Source organism: Poecilia latipinna, unplaced genomic scaffold (assembly GCF_001443285.1).
Source record: "Poecilia latipinna isolate Pla-1442-1.1 unplaced genomic scaffold, P_latipinna-1.0 Scaffold150, whole genome shotgun sequence".
In the NCBI taxonomy this organism is placed as follows: Eukaryota; Metazoa; Chordata; class Actinopteri; order Cyprinodontiformes; family Poeciliidae; genus Poecilia; species Poecilia latipinna.
In genome coordinates this window covers 123,463-144,640 of record NW_015112766.1, presented here as the reverse complement: position 1 = coordinate 144,640, position 21,178 = coordinate 123,463, and the positions used below count along the sequence as shown (strand labels likewise).

At 40.5% G+C, this 21,178-nt stretch overlaps 2 protein-coding genes across 4 annotated transcripts; one reads left to right on the top strand and one right to left on the bottom strand.

Annotated features, from left to right (window-relative positions):
• The first annotated feature begins 265 nt into the window (after window positions 1–265).
• On the top strand, window positions 266–13,909 carry arfgap2 (ADP-ribosylation factor GTPase activating protein 2). 3 transcript variants are annotated; one of them, XM_015029319.1, is made up of 17 exons: window positions 266–382; window positions 4,009–4,127; window positions 4,217–4,289; window positions 4,366–4,497; window positions 4,824–4,907; window positions 5,666–5,765; window positions 6,653–6,709; window positions 7,727–7,771; window positions 8,176–8,228; window positions 9,414–9,550; window positions 9,630–9,761; window positions 9,846–9,974; window positions 11,331–11,483; window positions 11,560–11,686; window positions 11,759–11,846; window positions 13,191–13,315; window positions 13,392–13,909. In XM_015029319.1, exons 1-17 carry the CDS (start codon window positions 311–313, stop codon window positions 13,410–13,412), a joined length of 1,647 nt encoding a protein of 548 aa, XP_014884805.1. In that variant the 5' UTR covers window positions 266–310; the 3' UTR covers window positions 13,413–13,909. The 3 variants fall into 3 exon arrangements, with proteins under 3 accessions (XP_014884805.1, XP_014884806.1, XP_014884807.1); XM_015029321.1 differs by lacking the exon at window positions 266–382 and adding an exon at window positions 515–639; XM_015029320.1 differs by lacking the exon at window positions 7,727–7,771 and having other exon boundaries at window positions 267–382.
• A 620-nt stretch (window positions 13,910–14,529) lies between these two features.
• pex16 (peroxisomal biogenesis factor 16) lies at window positions 14,530–20,901 on the bottom strand. The gene is made up of 11 exons (XM_015029317.1): window positions 20,612–20,901; window positions 19,674–19,709; window positions 19,245–19,321; window positions 19,002–19,135; window positions 17,779–17,879; window positions 17,516–17,590; window positions 16,913–17,059; window positions 16,585–16,657; window positions 15,851–15,970; window positions 15,612–15,676; window positions 14,530–15,017 (listed from the first exon to the last, which is right to left on the bottom strand). The coding sequence occupies exons 1-11, from the start codon at window positions 20,742–20,744 to the stop codon at window positions 14,959–14,961; spliced, it is 1,020 nt and encodes a 339-aa protein (XP_014884803.1). The 5' UTR covers window positions 20,745–20,901; the 3' UTR covers window positions 14,530–14,958.
• Window positions 20,902–21,178: the final 277 nt, after the last annotated feature.

The window sequence follows — 21,178 nt, the reverse complement described above, 5'->3', positions numbered from 1 at the left end:
GCCTCACCTGCCTCCCCTGACCGCACGTCACTGATATATGACATTTAAATATTAAACGTGTATTAATGCTGATAGGTTGGATATAATTACATTATTTATTATTTGGAAACCGTTAATAAATTTAAACAATTTTCTTTCTGAAACGAGTATTTTCAACTAAACTGTTGATGCATAGATTTGCTTTATTTTATTTTATTTTTAAAAATGTGTATATATATTAAGAATTACAGAAGAACTTTCGCTTTTCCATGGTCCACTCGACTTTCTGTAGTGACGTCAGCTCGTGGAACTTGTCACCCACAGTGGCAAGATGGCTATGGAACCAAATAAGACCGAAATCCTGACGATTTTCAAAAGATTGAGATCAATTCCCACAAACAAGGTAACGGCATTCGATGTCGTTGATCTGTGTTGTGTTGTTATTTGAGTTTACCTTTAACCGGCTGACGTTGGTTTAATTTATATATTTGGTTAGTAGCAGTTAGCATCTTCTGCTAAGCGGAGCTAACAGCAGCTAACAGCTAGCGGGCGCTAATGCTTTCCCATTGAAAACTACGGAGAACCGGAGTTAAAGGCAAACAGGAGCTAACAGCTGCTAGCCTGCCGGTCCCCGAGTCAAACCCAAAGGCCACGTAAACGGTTTGTGTTTCTCTGGAAGAAAACCTGTTAGCTTCGCTTCTTTGAAGCCTTGTCACCGGGAAAAACTTATCGGCTTTAATAGAATATTGTTTTTATCAGTCACAGAAAACAAATATGAATGGCAATATCGAGTTAATTCGCCGCATAGATCGCTTTGCTAACAGTTAAGTCAAGCTGTGTTACAGCTCTTAAAACCTCAGGTCGAAAGTTGTCACACATTTTTTATCAAAGCCATTTCATTTGTTCTTCTTCATCTGTATCTGTGATATTTCTTCATCCCAGTTCAACGCTTATAAACCACATATTGCTTCACTGAAACATGACCAGATGAAACAGAAATATGATGTTGCGTAAGTTAACTGTGATTGATCCTACAAAATATAATATATATTTTGGTCTACTCAAGGCCACATTCACCATTTGGAATACATTCATGCTGAGTCTGTGAGTTTTTAGCTAACTTTTTTTTAAAAATTACTTAAAAGGCTCGTTTTTGGCTGCTTGCAAAAACAGTTTTAGATTATAGTTATAGTTTGTTTGTTGTTTACTTACTGAAGTTTCTACTTTCAGGTATAATAACTATATAATCTGTGGTATTTGGTTTTAGACACGAGTTTAGATTTAAACCTTTTTCTACCTGGTAAAGGCCGTATGTCCTTCATAGATTAAAACCCTGACAGTGACTTGGAACCATGACAAATATTTTAAATCTGATAATTATAAGTTAGTTTGACAGACTCAGAGTTCTGTCAGCTTAGCAACTATTTTAGCAGGCAAAGGTGGAACAGCTGTTATTAATATAGTTTAAGAGATAAAAGTTTCTCGTGGTGCACCAATCTGTTGGTTAGTGTAAACTTAAACATTTCTGTTCATCGAAAGCATCAAAGCAGAACACTTCCAGCTTTTGAGTCGCTAATCAAATGTAAAAAGTATGTTGTTTAATTAACTTTGTTTATTACAATAAGATGTAACTTAGGATGATACATAAATGGAGATAATCTTGCAATTTGAGAAAGGAAAAATAAACTGAATCTGACCTCAACATGTCGCTCATCAAGCCATTTATGTCACTCACTGTGTTGGTAGTTTCGTAACATGTTTCTAAATGTTTCTACCATCAGTCTGTAAAATCAGATACATCATCAGTCTGTGAGGAACAAAAACTGTCTGACCCTAATGAGCGACTTAACATCTTGATCCACGTGAGAAATTGTTCTTGAAGTTGACGCTTCTGGTTTGTTTGCTACTTTCAAAGATCTTCTATTGTCTGCTAGGCTAGGACGTTTATTTCTGTTCACTGAATCCGGTTTGACTTGTTCTCACAGGAATCTTAAATTATTTAGGAATGAGTCAGTCACATTGATGAAGACATTCCACAAATACTGATGCTGAATTTCTCATCACTCAGATGTTTGACATTGAGGTGGATTCAGCTCAGAGTAGAAACTGGTTTCGTTTAGCATCTATTCCCCCAACCACAGGCTGAGAAGCTGAACTTTGTGTTTTATTACTTAAATTCCTGAATCGTTACTCTGCATTTGTTACTGAGCCTGGTGGGTTCTGCTGTGAAAGGGCAACGTTCATTCCCACTGTCACCACATGCATGTTCAGGAGGGTCAGTGAATCCATGAAACAAACTGGTTTTTGTTAACATTTTACTAAATAGCATAATAGACACAACAAAACTGTAAAGCATTATAACCAAGATAAAGTGAAGAAACTGGTGATGTATTTCTGTTTTTCTGCAGATGACTTTGTTCTGAGCCAGAACTACGTAAATAAACTGTATTAAAGTTACATTAATATAGTAAAAAATATGTATGTATTTTTATCATTTGATGTACAAATCATCAAATAATTTTTGGTCTGTCTACAATCTCTCTCATTTCATCCAGAAAACCTTTGAATATGTTTGCAGGTTTATCTATCTTGTAGTTTGAAAATATGCCTAAAATGATGATAATATGGTTAAAAAAAAACTCACTGGGATAATAAATGAACTCAGTGAATAATAACTAGGGCTGTAGGATAATATCGATATCACGATATATATCGATATTTTCTTTCCTAGAAAAAAATCGATATTCATCCGCAAGTATCGTAACATCCAACTGTCATCTTGCTCCCTCCCTGCTTGCTTCGCCGGGAGAGTGATTAGGTCATCAGGCTTAGAGTGATTCCTTCAGAAGTTAAGTGTCAAGATTAAAAAGGTATCAAACTATTCAGAGCAGGTACTTGGTGCACTTTGTTTACTTTACAAATGTATGTAAGCTACAGTTTGTACTGTTTCAATTAAAAGAAACATGTTTTCTGATTCATTTTGTCCAGCTGTCGACTTTAAGTCTGTGTCCATGTCCAACCAGAGCCAGGTAAAGTGTAGTTGGTGCTTTTAATCAGTTTTCAGTTAAATTAATTCAATCCAACTCTATAGCGGTCACTCTGTCCCTCTAAAATCTTTCAGAAAATCGCAAAAGTGTATTGAATTTTATCGTCTGATAAATATCGCAATATGTATCGTATCGTGGACAGAATATCGTGTATCGTATCGTAAGATTACTGTATCACTACAGCCCTAATAATAACACATCAAATGTGAGGACTGGACTCTGCTTGACTTTCTCAAACTAAAACATTGAAAAGAACAAAGTAAATGGACAAAAATTACAGAAATTATTTTTTCTATTTATTATTTTTGGTTGTCATGTTTTATTTTGGGTATTTAATGTCGTTCAGTTCCAGTGTAAAGTTTATTGGTCTTTGATCTGATCAGATACATAATCATTTTACCAATAGCTCTTAAGAGACAAAATTAAGTAAAACTAACTTATTACAAAAATCTGAGCGATTCAGGAGTGGATTAAATTACCTAAAGACTTTACATTAAAAAGTACATTCTTTTAAAAAAGCACTGAAATCTTATTTTTATTAAATATTATTTTTTTTAAATCTAGCTTTATGTATGTAATTTGTCAAATATGATGTCTGATTAATCTTGTAATGTCATCATTAATGTCAAAGTGGTCTATATGTGGTTTGAATATTTTTGTGTTTTGGACTCATGGAAGATTAATAACCACTTTATCTAAACTAACAGCATTTCTAACAAATAAGCAAATCAGTATATTACTTGAAAATGGTATCAAAACAACAATATCATTTCTGGGTTGATTTATCGTCCAGCAGAATTTGTTGTAGTGACAGACCTGACCAAACGTCACCATTTAAATGTTCTTGTTGTTTTCTGTTTGACTGACTGGTGAATTTTCCTCTGTGAATGTTGGACGTTGGGCACCTTTATTAGATTACATTTGTTGCCATTTCTCAGTGCTTTCAGCAGGACAACGGGATGAATTTGTGTTTTCTGTGCAGGCTTGCTTTGACTGCGCTGCCAAAAACCCGAGCTGGGCCAGCATCTCGTACGGCGTGTTCCTGTGCATCGACTGCTCCGGCATCCACCGCTCGCTGGGCGTCCACCTCAGCTTCATCAGGTCGGCCTCTGACCGCCACAGCTCAGCAGCTTCAGCGTGTAAACGCCGATGATTGGCTTGAGTCTGACACACGCTTCATTTCTCCTCAGATCCACAGAGTTAGACTCCAACTGGAACTGGTTCCAGCTCAGATGCATGCAGGTCGGAGGGAACGCCAACGCGGTAAGTTCGCTGCTCGGAGGTCAGCTGATGTTTGGCCTACTGGCGCCATGGTAACGCTTTCCGTTTCCTCCTGAAGACGGCCTTCTTCCGTCAGCACGGCTGCTCCACCAACGACACCAACGCCAAGTACAACAGCCGCGCAGCCCAGATGTACCGGGAGAAGATCCGGCAGCTGGCTAACGCGGCGCTGTCAAAGTACGGCACCGAGGTGAGAACCAAGATGGCCGGGGCTAAATCTGACCTTGTAGAGAAATCCAAACAAACATCAGATCTGCTGGCAATGCAGAGAAGAAGCAGCCTTCATCTCCTTCTGTCTGCTTATACAACCTGAGCTAACAGGATCTTTGACTTGTTACAAAATGCTGATAAAGACATTTATTAGTGTGTGTGTGTGTGTGTGTGTGTGTGTGTGGCAGCTATGCACATCCTGTCCAGAGTACACAGGGTGTGTAATCCCTACAGTAACATAATAAACACATCTTTAACATTAGAATAAAAAGAAAAGTGAGTAATAAACTGCTGCTGCCGTTGCAGCTGTGGATCGATTCGTCTGCAGGAGGAACGACTACTGCTGCCGAGAAGAAGGACGACGACGACTTCTTCGCTGAACATTCACAGGTTCCCCTTGTTCCTAACTTTATTTCACATTTAATAATAGTAACAATAACAATGATAATAATACACTATATTTAAAAATCTAGTTTCAAATGTATTAGACTGAATTTGGGAAGCTGATATGAGGATTTGAGAATAAATGATGAATAAAAACATTTTTAATCATCTGTAAACAGAATACACTAGAGCTGAAAATACTATGAACATATGCAACTGCAATATTATTCAGTTCCTTCAGGATTTATTGTTTTTGCCAATCAAAATCAATGATTTTGTGGCGCTACTTTATATCTGCAAGAAATATAATATTTTTTCTTTATGAAATCTACATATAGAAAAAAGATGAAAGGAAAATCAAGCAGACTGGACACAAAAAATATATTTATTTTTTAAAAGAACTTAAATAGCTCAATTTTTGCAGCGATCTGTTGAATTTACGTGAATTTCCACGATCGCAGAATTACGAGAAGCTAGAGAAACTAGTTATTGTTTGTCTAGTTATTGTTTGTCTAGTTCAGTTGTAGTTAAATTGCCAGCTCTCTCCAATCAGCCTGGCCATCTGTGAATCAGCTGTTTCAGTCAGAGTCCATCCAGCTGACCCCGAACAGCCCAGCAGGCGGCTGCAGTGATTATTGCGGTTAAAGCTTCAGTGAACAACATGCTACATCATTAGCCTGTCAGACGGGTTGGAACTGAATCGTTTAGCACATCTGTGCATCTCTTTATTCATCAGCAGCCATTCTTTTCTTCTCTCTGTTCAGTTTTCTAATGAGTGGAGCATAGCGCCCCCTGCAGAGCAGAACGGAGCCGCCAGTTCCCCCCAGCTGACCGACTCGGCGCCTAAAGCCCAGGATGACGGCCGTAAGTGAAGCGCAGCAGTCGGAGTGTTTACCTTGACGGTTCCTGCTGCTGATGCAGAAGTTCGTGTTTATCCTCTGTGTTTAATCCCAGGATTTAACCGGATTACAGGAGATGAAGCAGGAATATCAGAAAAACAAGCAGCACTAAGCTTTTAACAAACACACAAACCTTTAGTTTCACATTAACCTACATGTTTAATCGCAGGGTGGAAACACAAGCAGGAGCTTCTGCTCTCTCAACTTTCATGAAGTTTTCAGTTCAGATGAGTTAAAATTCTGCTTGTTTGACTCAAAACATAAAACAGAAAAAATAATTTTTCAGTCACTTTATTTTTGTAATAGCAACTAACTGTAGTTAGTTAATATAGTTCTTAATCTTTAATGCTAAATGTTTGTATTTTGTAGTTTTGTCTTAATTACAGTTCTGAATATGTTGGGTTTTTTCAGGAAATGGTCTTTTTGAGTCTATTTTCTCCAGTTAAGAATTAATTGATTACTAAATTAGTTCATGATTATTTCAATAGTCCTCATCATGATTAACTGATTCTGCCCTAAAGTGTCATTTTCCTCTATTCTCTCATATTTTCATACATTCTGCATGTCAACAGTCACACATACATGTTCACTTCTTTGTTAGACGACGATAAATATACAAAAATACTGGAATCGAGTCAAAGCAAACGGACGTTGATCCATCTGTGAAGAATCTTTCTTCATATGCAGTTAGACATGGAGTCGTTACTTTGACTGGACCTCTTTAATGTCGCTGTAGACAGTGGATTCCTATGTCTTCTCCTGTTATGTTTATGACTGTATATTATCAGTGCAGTCAGTTTGGATGTGAGTGTTTCTTTTTGTTTCAGTCGTGTTTAATCCGTCCTGTTTCAGAACCAGAGGACGGGCCGAGCATCGACGGCCTGAGCACGTCGCCCAAAGCCTCCATTGGTGAGTAAATCCTCATATCATCTGATTTAATGCTTCAGAAGTTCAGAGCTTCTCCCAGTTTCTGAGCCAGAAAGTTTCAGGTGAAAACTCTCTGGGAACCTTCTGGTTGGTGTTAAAATATGATTCTATGTTTGAGAAAAACTCTGTGACACTGAAAACCAGACACTTTCCTAAGTCAACACACAACTGGTTCATCTTTTGAGTTTAGGATGAAATAAATCTTAAATAATATTTATTATAACATGTTCAGGTTCTGGACTGGACAAGTGAGAAGGAAACTGTGAGAAAGCCTGAAACGGCCTCATCAGGACGCGATTCTTCTTTTTATTAAACCTTTTTATAAACAGGATGAAACTTAATGACATCAAAGATCTGTTTTAGTAAAAGTTCCTGGCAATCACACAGTTAAAACTGTTGTTATATAATATAGTTATATTAACAACTGGCTGCTGGGAAAACAGGGAAACCATCATACTGCTGCAGCCAACCATTATTTCAGTCATCAATTATTCTGACTTGGACAAAAATATTCCACATTTTGCAAATTTTTCATTTAACCACTTTGGATTTTTAAAAAAGACATTAAAAGATGCAAACAAGCAAGTAATTCTATTTTTTTTTCTTTTTCAATAAGCATTTCATTGCCTGAAATGCAATAACTGCATTCCTTTAGTGAACGTTTGATCATTTGTAGCATCTGTAGTTAAAAATCCTGACTATGAAAAGGTTGGTTTTTATCTTAAGTCCAAAATGTTGATATATTTTGTGGAGTTTTTGTTTAACTGCTGCTCTGTGTACTCCAGGTAATGAGTAGATAAACCACTAAGTTAGCTGATGATTATTTCAATAATCAATTAATCAGTTCAGCTGTAACACATTTAGCAGAAGTTTCCATTTTATTGATTAAATCCCATCAGAGTCAGGTTGGAGCTTTTATCTGAGCTCAGATGTTCCTGTTTGCTGAGTCTCCTCTGTCTGTGCTGTAACGATGGATCTGTCGGCCATCTTGTACCGTAGCGGACTCCATGCGTTTGTCCCCGCAGAGCGGCCCGCCGGCTGCAGGTGAAGGTTTGCTGCTTGGCGTTTCAGCCTCCATGCTGCCGTGTGGCCAGATGTTTGTTTCTTCCCGACCAGAACATCTTAACCCGGCTGCTTTGTGTGTTAGAAACGGCTTTGTGCCTCTGGCCTTTGTGTGGGTAATAATCGGTTTTCTGCTTGAAGCTTTTCAAAAGGAGCATTTTGACAGAAACCCGCCGCCTTAATGACACAAACAATCCCCGCTGTGACAGCTGATTGGCTCAGTTAAATTCCTTCTCCTCGTCTCGCTGGTTCCCATGAAGTTACAGGAGACGGAGGAGACGACCTCAGCTGACCTCTTACTGCCGCTCTTGCACAATTAACTGAATTAAAGAAGCATCTGCAGCTAAAGCGATGAAAACATGCTGAGACGTTCTGCTGTGTTGCAGATGTGAAGCCGTCCATCATTGGGAAGAAGAAACCCATGGCTGCTAAAAAAGGGGTGAGGATCAAACACTAGATTATGATTTTAGATTTATTTATTTTCCATAAACAAGACAATGCATATCAATCAACATGAACGAATCACAAGAGGCTAATTTTCATCTGTAGCAGGTCAGAGGAAGAGAACAAAAGTTACAAGCATAACAACACCTCACTACTGTAAGAAAAAAAAAACAGTAAATTTAAAAATTATTCAAAACATGACTACAGTTTTTATTGATTTCCTAAACAGTTCAAAGATGTAATAGTTTATTTTTGTAAGTTATAAAATCTCTACTTCATCCTGCTACTGTGACTTTGTTATATTCTCAGTTTATTCTCATATTGTTTTGACTTTGGAAACTTTTTTTCTCATAATACATTTTGTCATATTTTGAGTATATTTCTGAATTGTGACACCAGGATCTTATTCTGTTCTTTTTTCTTTAAAATATTTTTTATTCTTGGCCTGGCCCTGGTACTCTGTCGTAACAAATACAGGAAATAGAATCAAAAGTAAAAATGATGAATGAAGTCATCCAGACCACTAGGCGGAGTCTGGAGTCTGTAATATTACCAACGTAAATATGCTGATCCTCTACAGTGTAAAAACTTGTGTTTGAAATGGAGACGGAGTGTAACTCACTTTTTTTTTTCCTCCAACTTTCTCTTTGACGTGCTGTCTTTACTGCGGGTCCGATCCCAGATGGGTCCCCCTAGTGGTCTGGAGGACTTCTGTTTAGTGAATGAAGCGTTTTAAACTTGCTGCTGTTTTTGTTTTTCCTTTTACTTCTATTTCCTGTGGTTGCAACATTTTCTCTTTTCATTTTTTTTGTTTGTTTTCTTGGAACTTTTTTGTTTGCAGTTTTTCTGTTGCATCGTTTGTGTTGTGTCTCGTTTATGTTTTTTGCAGCACATTTCTCTGTCAGCTCCTTGATCAGTTATTTACTGAAGTCAGATAAACGGCTGAATCATGAGGATCAGGGCTGCTGTAACTTTATCGTTCTGCATAAAACTGTAAATGTGCCTCAGTTCCTTTCAAGTCTGTAACTTTTCCACAGTTTTTTCAACCACCAACTTGAGTGAATTGTGTTGGGATTTTATGTGAGGAACCAAAATTATGAAGTGGAGTAAAAAATGATTCAAGACTTTCCTTTTCTACAAATGTAAATCTGATTAGTGCGGTGTGCATCTGTTGCTGCAGCTCGGAGCAAAGAAAGGTCTGGGTGCGCAGAAGGTGAGCAGCAAAAGCTTCTCTGAGGTGGAGAAGCAGGCGCAGGTGGCCGAGAAGCTGAGGGAGGAGCAGGTGGCCGAGGCCAAGAAGCAAGCCGAGGAGTCCATGTGAGGAAGCCGCTCCCGCTTCCTGTCGCCGGTAAGTCAGGCGGCGCAGACGTGTGACGGCGCTGCGTTTCCGCTGCAGAGTGGCGTCCATGCGGCTGGCCTACCAGGAGCTGCAGATCGACAGGAAGATGGAGGAGAAGAAGCTGCAGAACCTGGAGGGGAAGAAGAGGGAGCAGGCGGAGCGGCTGGGGATGGGCTTCGGCGGCCGCAGGTAACCGCTCCGGTCCGGTCCGGGTTCTGCTCGAGTCTGTGCCGGTGTTCTGGACTGAAACGTGACTCTGGTTTCCTGTCGCAGCGTCGTGTCTCACTCCGTGATGTCAGAGATGCAGGTGATCGAGCAGGAAACGCCGGCGGGAGCCAAGACGTCGTCCCGCTCCAAACTGGACCTGTTTGACGAGCCGGGATTCACCTCCGGACCCCCAAAGTACGACACACACACACACACACAGAGACACACACGTTTGTCTGGCTATCTTTGTGGGGACTTTCCATTGACTTCTATTCATTTCTACAGCCTAAACCTGGCCTTTACCCTTTTCCTAACCCTAACCATCCAAAACTCAATTCATACCTTAGGCCTAAATCTGACCCCTGACCCAAAAACAGGGTTTCCCCTTGTGGGGACCAGGCTCCGGTCCCCACAATGTAGTATGTGTCAGGAAAATCGTCCCCACAAGGTATTACAAACACACACACAGAGACACACACAGAGACATACAGACACACACACACACACACACACAGACACACACCTGCCCTTTCCTCACATATTTTCATAGTTTTTTACTGTTTGGTATTTATTCCACTAAATGATGAAATTGAAGACAACAGACAAAATAATTACGATCAGGTTTATTTAGGTATTTTATGTGGTTTCTGTTATTAATATATAGTCATTATAGACTCAGATTCTTCTGTGATTTTTCATATATTCATATATTCATATATTGGTTAATTTCAATAATTAACCAACGTGTTGGAAATTAGAGATCCATTTTTCACTTCAGATGCTAATATCTGAGGTTTGGTGTCGATCCAAAACTCATAAACAGCTGAATTGACTCAAAACGTTTTATTTTTAACACAGACATGAATGAACTGAATTATAAATGTATTTGATGATGGAGCACAAATTCAACTTGGTCAAACTTGTAAAAACAACTTTACTTTGTTCAGTTTGTGCAGTTAGTTACACAGATAATAAACTGAAACTGACAAAAAATAAACTGCAACAAGCAAAAAGTTCAGTTAGGAATAATAAACATAAAATAAAAAGTATAACGTCAGCCAGAGCACAACACATAGAACTAGGCTGAGTAGATCTGTCATTATGGATCGGCCACCGATCGAATCCAGTTTGATATTTTGAAACAATCTTGAGAAAAAAAGATTTTGGATAAAATGTTTTGGTGCTAGCAAGGTGTTTTTTTTTGTTTTGTATTGAAATTGGTTTATTTTGTAAAACTGCAATGGAAGCATTTTTTCTGCGTCACATGATCAACAAGCAGACGAAGAAGAAACCAGGAGAACGACGGTGGAGAATGTTTTTAATGATTTATGGTGTGAACAAACTTATTCACGTGATTTTAATTATATTTCTTATTTGATGGAAGCAGAAAACTCGGTTCTTTCTACATTAGTTTTGTTCATATTCATATCAGAAATGCAGCTCATGTCGGTCTGGAATTGTTTTGGGATCGATCCAGATATTAGTATTGGATCGGTGTATTTCTAATCAGAACCGGCTGAGCAGCGTGTTCTGACCCGTTCTGCTCTCCAGGTATAAGGACAACCCGTTCATGGTGGGAGACGGGTTTGGGTCGCGGTGGGACGCCGACGGCGGCACCGCCTCGTTCACCACCGCCTGGGCTCTGGAGAAGGACGAGCCCAAGGAGGAAGTCACCATCTCCAGCATCCAGCCAATCGGAGAGAGGTATCCACTCATCCTCACGCAGCCTGACTCTCTGGATCGGCTCCGGTTCTGATGCTGCTTCTCCTTCTGGGTTCAGGCTGCCCAGCCGGAGGAAAGCCGAAGCGTCGTCCGCCGGGTCGGAGTCCAGCGAGGCCAGGCAGAAGTTCGCTAACGCCAAGGCCATCTCCTCCGACATGTTCTTCGGTCGAGAGAGCAACGCCGAGGTGAGCGGCCGTTTGGACCGGACCCGTTCTGATGAAGCGGAACCCGTCAGCTAACTGTGTCCTTCCTGTCAGTACGAGGCCAAGACGAAGCTGGAGAGTCTGTCAGGCAGCAGCTCCATCAGCTCCGCCGATCTGTTCGGAGACGGCAGCGACAGCAGAGGTGAGACCCGGAGATCAACCCAACGCCGTTCAGGTTGGCCCGACTGACGCCGCTGCGTTCAGGAGGCGACGACCCGACTGACGCCGCTGCGTTCAGGAGGCGACGACCCGACTGACGCCGCTGCGTTCAGGAGGCGACGACCCGACTGACGCCGCTGCGTTCAGGAGGCGACGACCCGACTGACGCCCCTGCGTTCAGGAGGCGACGACCCGACTGACGCCGCTGCGTTCAGCAGGCGACGACCCGACTGACGCCGCTGCGTTCAGGAGCCGACGACCCGACTGACGCCGCTGCGTTCGGGAGCCGACGACCCGACTGACGCCGCTGCGTTCAGGAACAAGCAACCTGAGTAATGCTGTTAGTCGGGTCGCGTTGGGGTCGGAAGCCGTTCACACAGAAGTCTGATTTAATTAGAAGTCTGTGTGAACGAAGCCAAAATGTCTCCAGGCACCAGTTAACCTGCAGTCGACCCGGTTACTGATCCCACAGGAAGTTGCAGGAAACCAGAGATCCGGCCTCCGGCTCTTTCCAACAACCTGTTATTGCCTCTGCCATAGTTACATATTGTAGATTTTCTCTTTGTAAAATTCATGTTTCCTTTCAAAAATAGGAAATCCTTTTAATTTGCTCCAACTGAGTTCTGGTTAAAAATATTGGTTTTAGCCGGTTGAATCCCAATTGGTAAAATAGGATATAGTACATGGTAAATGTTTACAATAAGGTAATAAGGCATTTTTAGGAATAGCTCAGATTTTATCATGTGAGCCTGGGGCCAACATTGATTCTGATTAATTTTTATTTATTTGTACAAAGATGGAAATAAGTAGATTTTTAAGTCATCAGAAGAAAACAGACCCAGATCTGTCTCTTTTGTCTTAATTCATGATAAATTAAGACTAAAAAAAGACACAATATTGTCAATTTTTATTAATTTCACATAAATACAGCTGAAGTTCTGAGAATACAGATAAAAAGTCTCGTCTAACAGGAGGGATACAAAACGACATTATGGGAAGAAATTTTCCTTCCAACTGATTTTAACATTCATTCGTTTCTAAAGTCTTCAGCAAACGTGTCAGTGAGATGCTAATGCTAGCTGGCTAGCTTCCTGTGTGTTTTGATAGGACGTTGATCTGATTCATTTTTGGTTGGCTGTCCGCAGAAAGAACAGTTCTCCTGATTCTGGAACTGAATGTTTTTAACTTGATCTTCTGGTACCAGTTCCAGCTGTAGTCGGTCCAAACGGTGTAACAGCACAGAAATCGTCCCTGCTCCGATCAGTCTCCGATCGGCTAACAGGGACTACTTTCAGCGGCGGACTCAGCTCTGTGCTTCCTCCCGCAGGCCGGGTTTCGGGTTTAGACAGCGTTCTTCCCTCCGGCCCGGACATGGCCCAGTTCAAGCAGGGGGTGAAAACCGTGGCGGGGAAGATGGCCGTCCTCGCCAACGGTGTGATGAACACCATCCAGGTGAGTCATGCGGCGCTTCGCTAGCATCTCCATCGCTGTTCTTCTTCTCCTCACTGAGACTGGCCTTGTTTCCCAGGACCGCTACGGGTCGTACTGAGCCGCGCCGGCAGAACCATCCGGCATCGCTCCAAACGGACGTGCGCGTTTGGGGCGAGGAGACGGGCGAGACGCGGGAAGGCTTGCATGGGAAAGACGGCGTCCCCCGTCCTGTCCTCCACTAGAGACAGTATTTCTTCCCTCATTAGCAGAATCTTGACTTTTATTTTCATAAACCATCAGAAAGTATCGAATCTTTTCTAAAACAGCCGTTTTTCTGCCCACAACCTGCTGGTCGTAGATTTTCAACCTGAGGACTTAAATCTTTATTTCTTTATCCAGAAATTAATGTGATTTTGATTCATAACATTTAAAGTTTTTGTTTTATTGTGATATTGAAAACAAGGCGCCGTGTTTTCTTCATAAATCCATCATGTTTAAAAGCTGCTGACTTTCAGTTGAGTTGGGTTGTTTTTCTTCTGTAAGAAGCACTGATTTCAGATCAGTCCTGAGCCGACAGCCGAGCAGTACGGAGACAAATCAGGGCCAGAAAGTTTGTTGAAAAAATAAAATAAAATGAACGAGAAGTTTTGAACTTCCACCAGTTTCAAAGTAATTCTTTTAGTTTAAAATCTTGTTTTAATTTTTTTTTTGGTTGAAATAAATTTAGTTAAAAAAAAATGTTCCCAATTAATTATTTTCAGTTTCCAAATTAATTTTCCAGTTTCAGATCTTTCTTTTTCAGTAACTTTTTATTTTAAATATTTTTCAGTTAAAAATAGATATTTCTGTTCCAGTTTTTAAATTATATTCCTTTTTTTTAAGCAGGTTTATGGCCCTTATTTAGCTCCATACAGCATCTCTGACCTCTGCTGACAAACAGCTTAGCCCTGATGCAAACCTCTGGGTTGGCCCAGCAGAGGTCAGAGGTCACAGCTCATGGATGGTGGATCTGACTATGCATCCTGACTGTCTGAACCTCAAGTCTGCTATAAATTACCTCAGATTCAGTTTTTAGTTTTAAATCTAAAACCTCTCAGATTGTTTCTGTTTCAGAAACGGTTCGATGAGATGAACCCGGACCGGGTCGCTGAACCGGGCCGCCGGGTCCTGAGCAGACTCGACGTTCAGCAGATGTTTGTTTTCTTTGCCCCGATAGAATCCAATCACATGTGGACTGAAAGGATCAAGATATTTATTTGTAGGCTACAAACAGAACCGTATCCAGTATGTTAATAAAGATGGAAAACCCTCAGAGTTTCTCGTTTCTCTTCACAGCTGCAATTTTATTTCTGCAGGGAAAGAATTCACATTAGAGTTTTCTATGGTTGGAGGAGGAGCAGCGGTTCTGGGGAAGCGTCGCTGCTCTCCGAACTGCAGGACGGAGCGAATCCGTGCGGTCCGGCCACAAATCATCCGACGCTGTCACCGTGGCGACGCAGCGTAAATCACAGGCTGCAGGAATGGAGAAATGCCGCGTGCCCGACCGCTTCGCTGTTCGCCAAACCGGATCAGAAACACAACTTCAATCTGAGCAAAGTGCGGAATTGAATGTCTCCGTTTCCAGTGGGAATGTTAGTCCAGCTTCCAGTCGGATCCATGGAGGCTTATCCCCAGTTGTAGAAGTAGATCTTCTGCCAGGTGGGGAGGTATTCCATCAGAGGGCCTGAAAACACGCAGAGACGGGTTCAGATGTTTCTCTGAAGCAAAACGACCCAAAGAACAAAACCAGGAATCACCAGCATCCATCTGCTCTCCCTGGAGTTACCGCATCAAACCCTGCAAATATTCATCGAACACGGGAATAAACTAGTATTACCAGAACAAGTCAGTGTTGCAAGAAAAAAGTCAAAATAATGAAATAAATACAAAATAATGCAAGAAAAAATTTGTAATATGCGAATAAACTCGTATTACCAGATTAAAGTTGTAGCATCAGTAGAAAGTAGTAATTTTATCTCCTATGCAAAGAAAAATAAAATGAGAATGTTTGGTAAAAGTTTTGCAGAAGGTGCCAAAAAATTCATCCTTTAATATCGGCATCAGATTCTCAGCAGCAGAACTTTGAAACTTTTGAGTTTGTTCAGCATAAAGGTCCATGAACCGACTCAGCTGACAACATTGAGTCTTTAATCTTCTCATTTTATGACTTTATTTTTGTAATTTCAACAACAAAAAATTCTCAGTCTGACCCTCGTACGTCCGGTTTTAGTCTCGTTTTGATTGAAAAGTCTCATCGGGACCCGACTGCGGTACTTACGCGCCACGAGTCCGATTCCCGGAACGTGATCTGCCAGAAGTCTGAGCAGGAAAATAATCTTTTCCCTGCAGACAAAATGGGAAAAACACAAATCAGGTTTTCACTTCACTGAAGAAAAATGATTTTATGATAAATTGAATTGTGGATTTTGTTGGATCTCATCTTTTTTTTTTTAACTGAAGAGTTGATTTTCACTAATCTGGGTGTTTAGTTGGGTCCGGAGGTCGTGTTTGACTCACTCTGAGTATTTGTCGTAGAACGGCGAGCGCAGCAGGTAGTAGCACAACAGGAAGGCCCGCCTCTTCATCTCGGCTTTCTCCCATCGGTTCTCCAGCTTGGCGTCGCTCAGGACGGCGAAGCTGCAGAAACCACAGGAACCAGTGAAACGCTTCCACACACACTCCGGAGGGGGAGTCGCTCTGCGATCCTGCAGTGAGGCAAACTCACTTATATGGAACTAAATCAGGGCCAAAATGTATGTTTAAAATATTTTATATGAAAAGTAGTTTGGGACTTCTTTTAGTGTATTTTTTTTCCACTTGCAAATCCTTTTTTTTTTTTTTCAGTTTAGTTTCAAATCCCTTTTCCACCAATTGCAAATCTGTTTTTACCCAGTCTCCTGTTAATTTAATATTTTTTTCCAGTTTTTTTTTGAGGGGGAAAAACTTTATGGCCTCAATTTAGCTCCATAGAGCTGATTATTTATCTCAAGATAAATCGGTTTGAGCTTCGATTTACTGATAAAACATTTCAACAGGAAAAAAACAATCATCTCATTAAATTTTTCCGTTTTTCACCTTATTGAAGATAAAATCGTGTTTTCTGAAAGATTTGATCAAATTCACATGAAGAAATAAGAACAAAAGCCTAAAAATATGAATTAACAGAAACATCATTAAAGAAACGGCAGCATCCAGGATTATCCTCTAGACTAGCTTTAGCCAGGAGGAAGTTATTGGAGCAGTTTGTTTACCTGGAAAGCTCCAGGGCGGCGGAGACGAGCCACGGCTTCCACGACCGCTTCCCACAAACTCCGAGACACAGGACTGTCATCCGGAAAACTCAAGGAAAACACCAGCTACTTCTCACTTAATAATAATAACTCAGGTGATAAAATCTGGTGGAAGGACGACAGACATCGAGGATCCTCCTGCATAACTTCTTGTTCACATAAAGCTTCAGCTGAAACCTGTTGAACCACTAACTCTTTTAGCAGCAGCAGACAGAGCCAGCTCCCTCTAGTGGTGTAATGGAGCGGTGCAGCTTCAAACAGGATCTGCTTTCAGTCGGTGGAAGGATACGGTGAACCAGCGGCCGGCTGACGTAAACCGACTCGGCCAGCGTCTCCTGGAAGCTGAGCTCGGTTGGCGGGCGGCTCTCCTTCAGGCTGCTCCTCCTCTTCCTCGCCGGCGCTGCCGCGCCCCACAGCCGGCTCTGCAGGGGCGGAGCTACAACATGCAGATTTCATGTTACTCTGAAATCTCTCCTGAAACTTTCCTTTAGTCTGAAACGACTAATTCCTGTTCTGACACATTTAACCTGAACCTGAAATTATGAGGGAGACGATGCTGCTGGTTGCCATGGTGATTCCCACCTTTTCTGGGGAGTTTGGTTAATAATTTATGCCTCAAACAAACATAAAAACCAGGAAACTTTTCCAGATTATTTTGCATTTTAGTCTGTAGTTACATTTTATGAATGTAAAAATGTATCTATAGAAGCAACCAGTTATGGTTGCTTCTCATCCCATAACTGAGCTATTATGGGATGAGAAGCAACCAAACAACGTGACAGAAATAAAAAGTTAAAGTGAAGACGTTGGAAAAGAGGAAACCTCCGGATCCCAACATGTGGATCATTTTTATCTTTACGGCGTTTTTAGGCCTTCATTAAAAGTTTCTCACCGCTGCCCAGAGGTCTGATTACACGGCCTGACCTTTGACCCACAAAGCAGGCATCATCCTCGCCGCTGGGGTCGTCTGTGGAGGAAAACACCTCGATCAGACAACATTTACCCTGCAGGAGTCCCACTGGGCTGTGTTCTCAAACCTGCTCCATTTTAAAATGATTACAAACAACGAAGGATAAAAACATTCACAAAAACACAGAAGAAACATTTTTGTTGGTTTTCTTATAAGCAGTGATAAAAAACGTAAATAAGTCTGACCTTCAGAGACATATTCAGAGCCTCTGTCCAGGGGGATTATGGGAGGTGAAGTCTGCAGGCCGGATTTATACAGCAGAAGAAGAACGAGACGAAAAGCAGCTCTGGAACAGAAATACTGCAGCTTTAAGAGCAAAATGACGATATTCTTTCTTATGTTTGATTTATTTGTTCATATTTTATTTATATATAGAAAATGCCCACTATCTTTATTTTCATTATATTATTTTTATTTATTTTATATTTAAAAAATGCCAATCCTTTAACTTACTACCATTTGATTTCTTTATATAAAAACACATTTTCTTTTTATTATTTTGTTTTACTTAATTTATTTTCATTTAGTTTATTATTTTATTCATTTTTATGCAAAAATGCCAATTTTATTTTTCTTATTTTTTTAGTACCATTTTATTTTTTATTGGATTTATTTTCATGGGGAAATGCTGATTGTATTTATTTCATACGGAGGCCTCTAGCGGACAAGAATGTTCCTGTTTTCTTTTGCGTTCCTTCTCAATAACGTACTGATCAGTTCATGCAGCATAATTGATCCTGTAAGTCTGTCTAACGGAGGCCTTCCTGCTATTATATGAGGTAATGTGAGGTTTTTCCATGAATGTTATTATGTCGTTGTGAAATATCTGAAGTTTTATACCTTTTTCTTTGGTATAGAAATGAACCTCAGACGTACGACATAAACAGAAACTTTTGGTAAGAAAGAAAGAAAAAAATACATCCAAATTATTTGGACTATTTCTGAGTTATTATCATCTGGTAATAAATGATCCGACAGTTTTGACTGATTCTTTTGTTTTGGTCTGAATGGTTTAAAGGCCGTTTCCATCTCAGCCTGACACAGTCAGACATAAACCAAATAGTTTAGAATAATAAACACTGAGGCTCTTTAAATGTGTGAATATTTGAAATTTTAGACTGACATTTGTGACTGTTTACAAAATAGCCCAGCAGACCAGCATGGTCCCCTATGAAGCTAATAATTTCATTCTACTGATATTTGATTTAATTTTTAGAGAAAAATTCAAATTCTGCTTTTATTCTCGTTTACAATTTTTACTATAGTTTTATTTTTTTAATTAAAAATGCCAGTTTTCCTTCATCTGTAACAACCATCTTCCTGCCTCCTGATTACAGTAAAATTTACAGGAATTCTTCAACATTTTAATAGTTTTAATGCTGATAGTAGAGAATTAAGAGGTTTTTACTTGAAAATCTGGATGAGTGCGATGACCAGCCAGCGGCCCGCCTCTCCCCACAGCTTCCCGGCTCCCATCTCCAGGAAAACCTCCACATATTCCAGGACTGACAGCCAGGTGAGGAGTCTCTGCTGGGACAGAGGCTGGACAGGCAGCAGGAGGGAAAAGGTCATAAAAAGTTACATTTTAATCTGCCTGATGGTCAGGAAATGATGAAAACTCAGCAGGAAGGTGAATTACAGCCGAGCTCACCACGGAGAAGGCACATCGCAGGCCTTTACGCAGGATGCTGTCGTTGAACAGGACCAGCAGGTTGGAGGCAGAATAGACTGAAAATATGACGGAAAACAAAGATTATAGAGAAAAACTGTCCTGACCAATCAGGAGCAAATTCATGGACTCCAAAGCACCGAATGAAAGATTTTTTACCGTCTGACATAAACGAGGTTTATGATTGGTTCAGGAAAAACAACATTTCCAGCAGAACATTTGAAAAATCTTCTTCAGGTTACATTTGTTTTCCACAAATTAAAATCCAGTTTAACGGAGCAAAGTGCACGTTAGATGTGATTCCAGACAGAAGAAGAAGAAATGAATGAAGTGCATGTTTGAGGTCAGAGGTCAGAGGGGTCCTCTGAGGTGTTGGTGTGTCAGAGACGGCTGCAGCAGAACTTTACTCACCAAGCTCAGAAATCTCATGAGAATCAGCGAAGCGCCCTGAAATGAAAGCAGCAGACATTTTAGTTCCTGCAGACATGAAAACTTTTCCCACAGAACTGAGAGACGGAGAAGAAGTTTGTCCTGCAGCAACATGTCAGTTTCCTCCTCAGCCTGAACTCTTCCAGTCGAGCTTTCATCTGGCCGTCTGGCATGATGTGACTGCTGTGATCTGAACCATCCCATTATACCTCAGGCTGGTTGTCCTGCTGGAAGCTGAACCTTGACCCCAGTCTCAGTTATCTACAGGTTTTCTTACAGGACTGTTCTGATTTAGATCTAAGCAGCTTCCCACTGCATGATGCTGACACCACCATGCTTCACATTAGGGATGGTGCGTTCAGGTGATGTTCAGTGTTGGTGCAGTTTGCTTGGACTCCACAAAGTTCCTCAAAACTCATTTTGTCCTTGTTTGGGAATCTTCTTCTTCCTGGGCACCAGCAAATTCATCCTCCAAATTTAAATAAGCACATCTTAATGATGGTTTAATGCTTTTATTAGTTCAACTTTATGAAGTTGTTGCTTTATTTTTATATTTATGTTTGTTAATGGTGTTTTTTTTTCACTTGTGTCTGTTTTATGGATGATTTCTGACAGATGTCAACAACATATTCCCATGTCAGAGATGATGGACGGTGAAATTATCTCATTATAATTAGAAATAAATTGTGCATCTCCTAAAAGTTTAGTAGCTAATAGTTGTTCTGTTGTTGTATTTGGTGGCATCAAAACAAAGATCATTTACAATGACCCTTTTCAAATTCGAAACCATTTATTATTTTCATTCTATTTTACAGTTCTTTGTGTTGGTTTACCACCGAGGTTTGTGGCTGGAATGAGACAACAGGAGCAAAGCTCCAAGGGGTGTGAATACTTTAGGGAGGCTCCTGAGCTGGACTCACCTGCTATCAGGTAGGACAGGGTTCGCACCGTGTTCTCCAGCTGAGCAGTAGCTGCAGGATTCCTCCGAACAAACTCCGTATATCGCTCATAAACGCGACTTAAAGCATCGATTGATTCCTTAAAGTTCGGCATTTCAACTCAAACTAAAACAATAACTCCCTTTTCAGCCGACCGGTTTACATTCGACCTCAGTTTTCTCCACTTTCACATCAGATTTTACAAAAACAAGCAAACTTCCGCGTCTTTTGAGTCTTCTTCTTCTCCTCCTAAAAGTTGCTGTGGTGCCCTCTATCGGATGTAATCCGCTATAGCTTCTGATTTTTGTCACTGCGCAGTCATAAATTGGAATCGCCAAAATAGTTCACATATTGAATTCAGAAATGTAATTTTAAACATAGATCCCCTAAATAATATTTACTTCAGGAAAACACAAAATTAGCATTAAAAAAATCTAAATAAACTAATCTAAGACAAATAAAAAATATTTTTGACAGAAATTATGTAAGTTCTATACATGACATGACAGAATTATGGCGAGGATGGCTCAGGCCTACACATAATAAAAT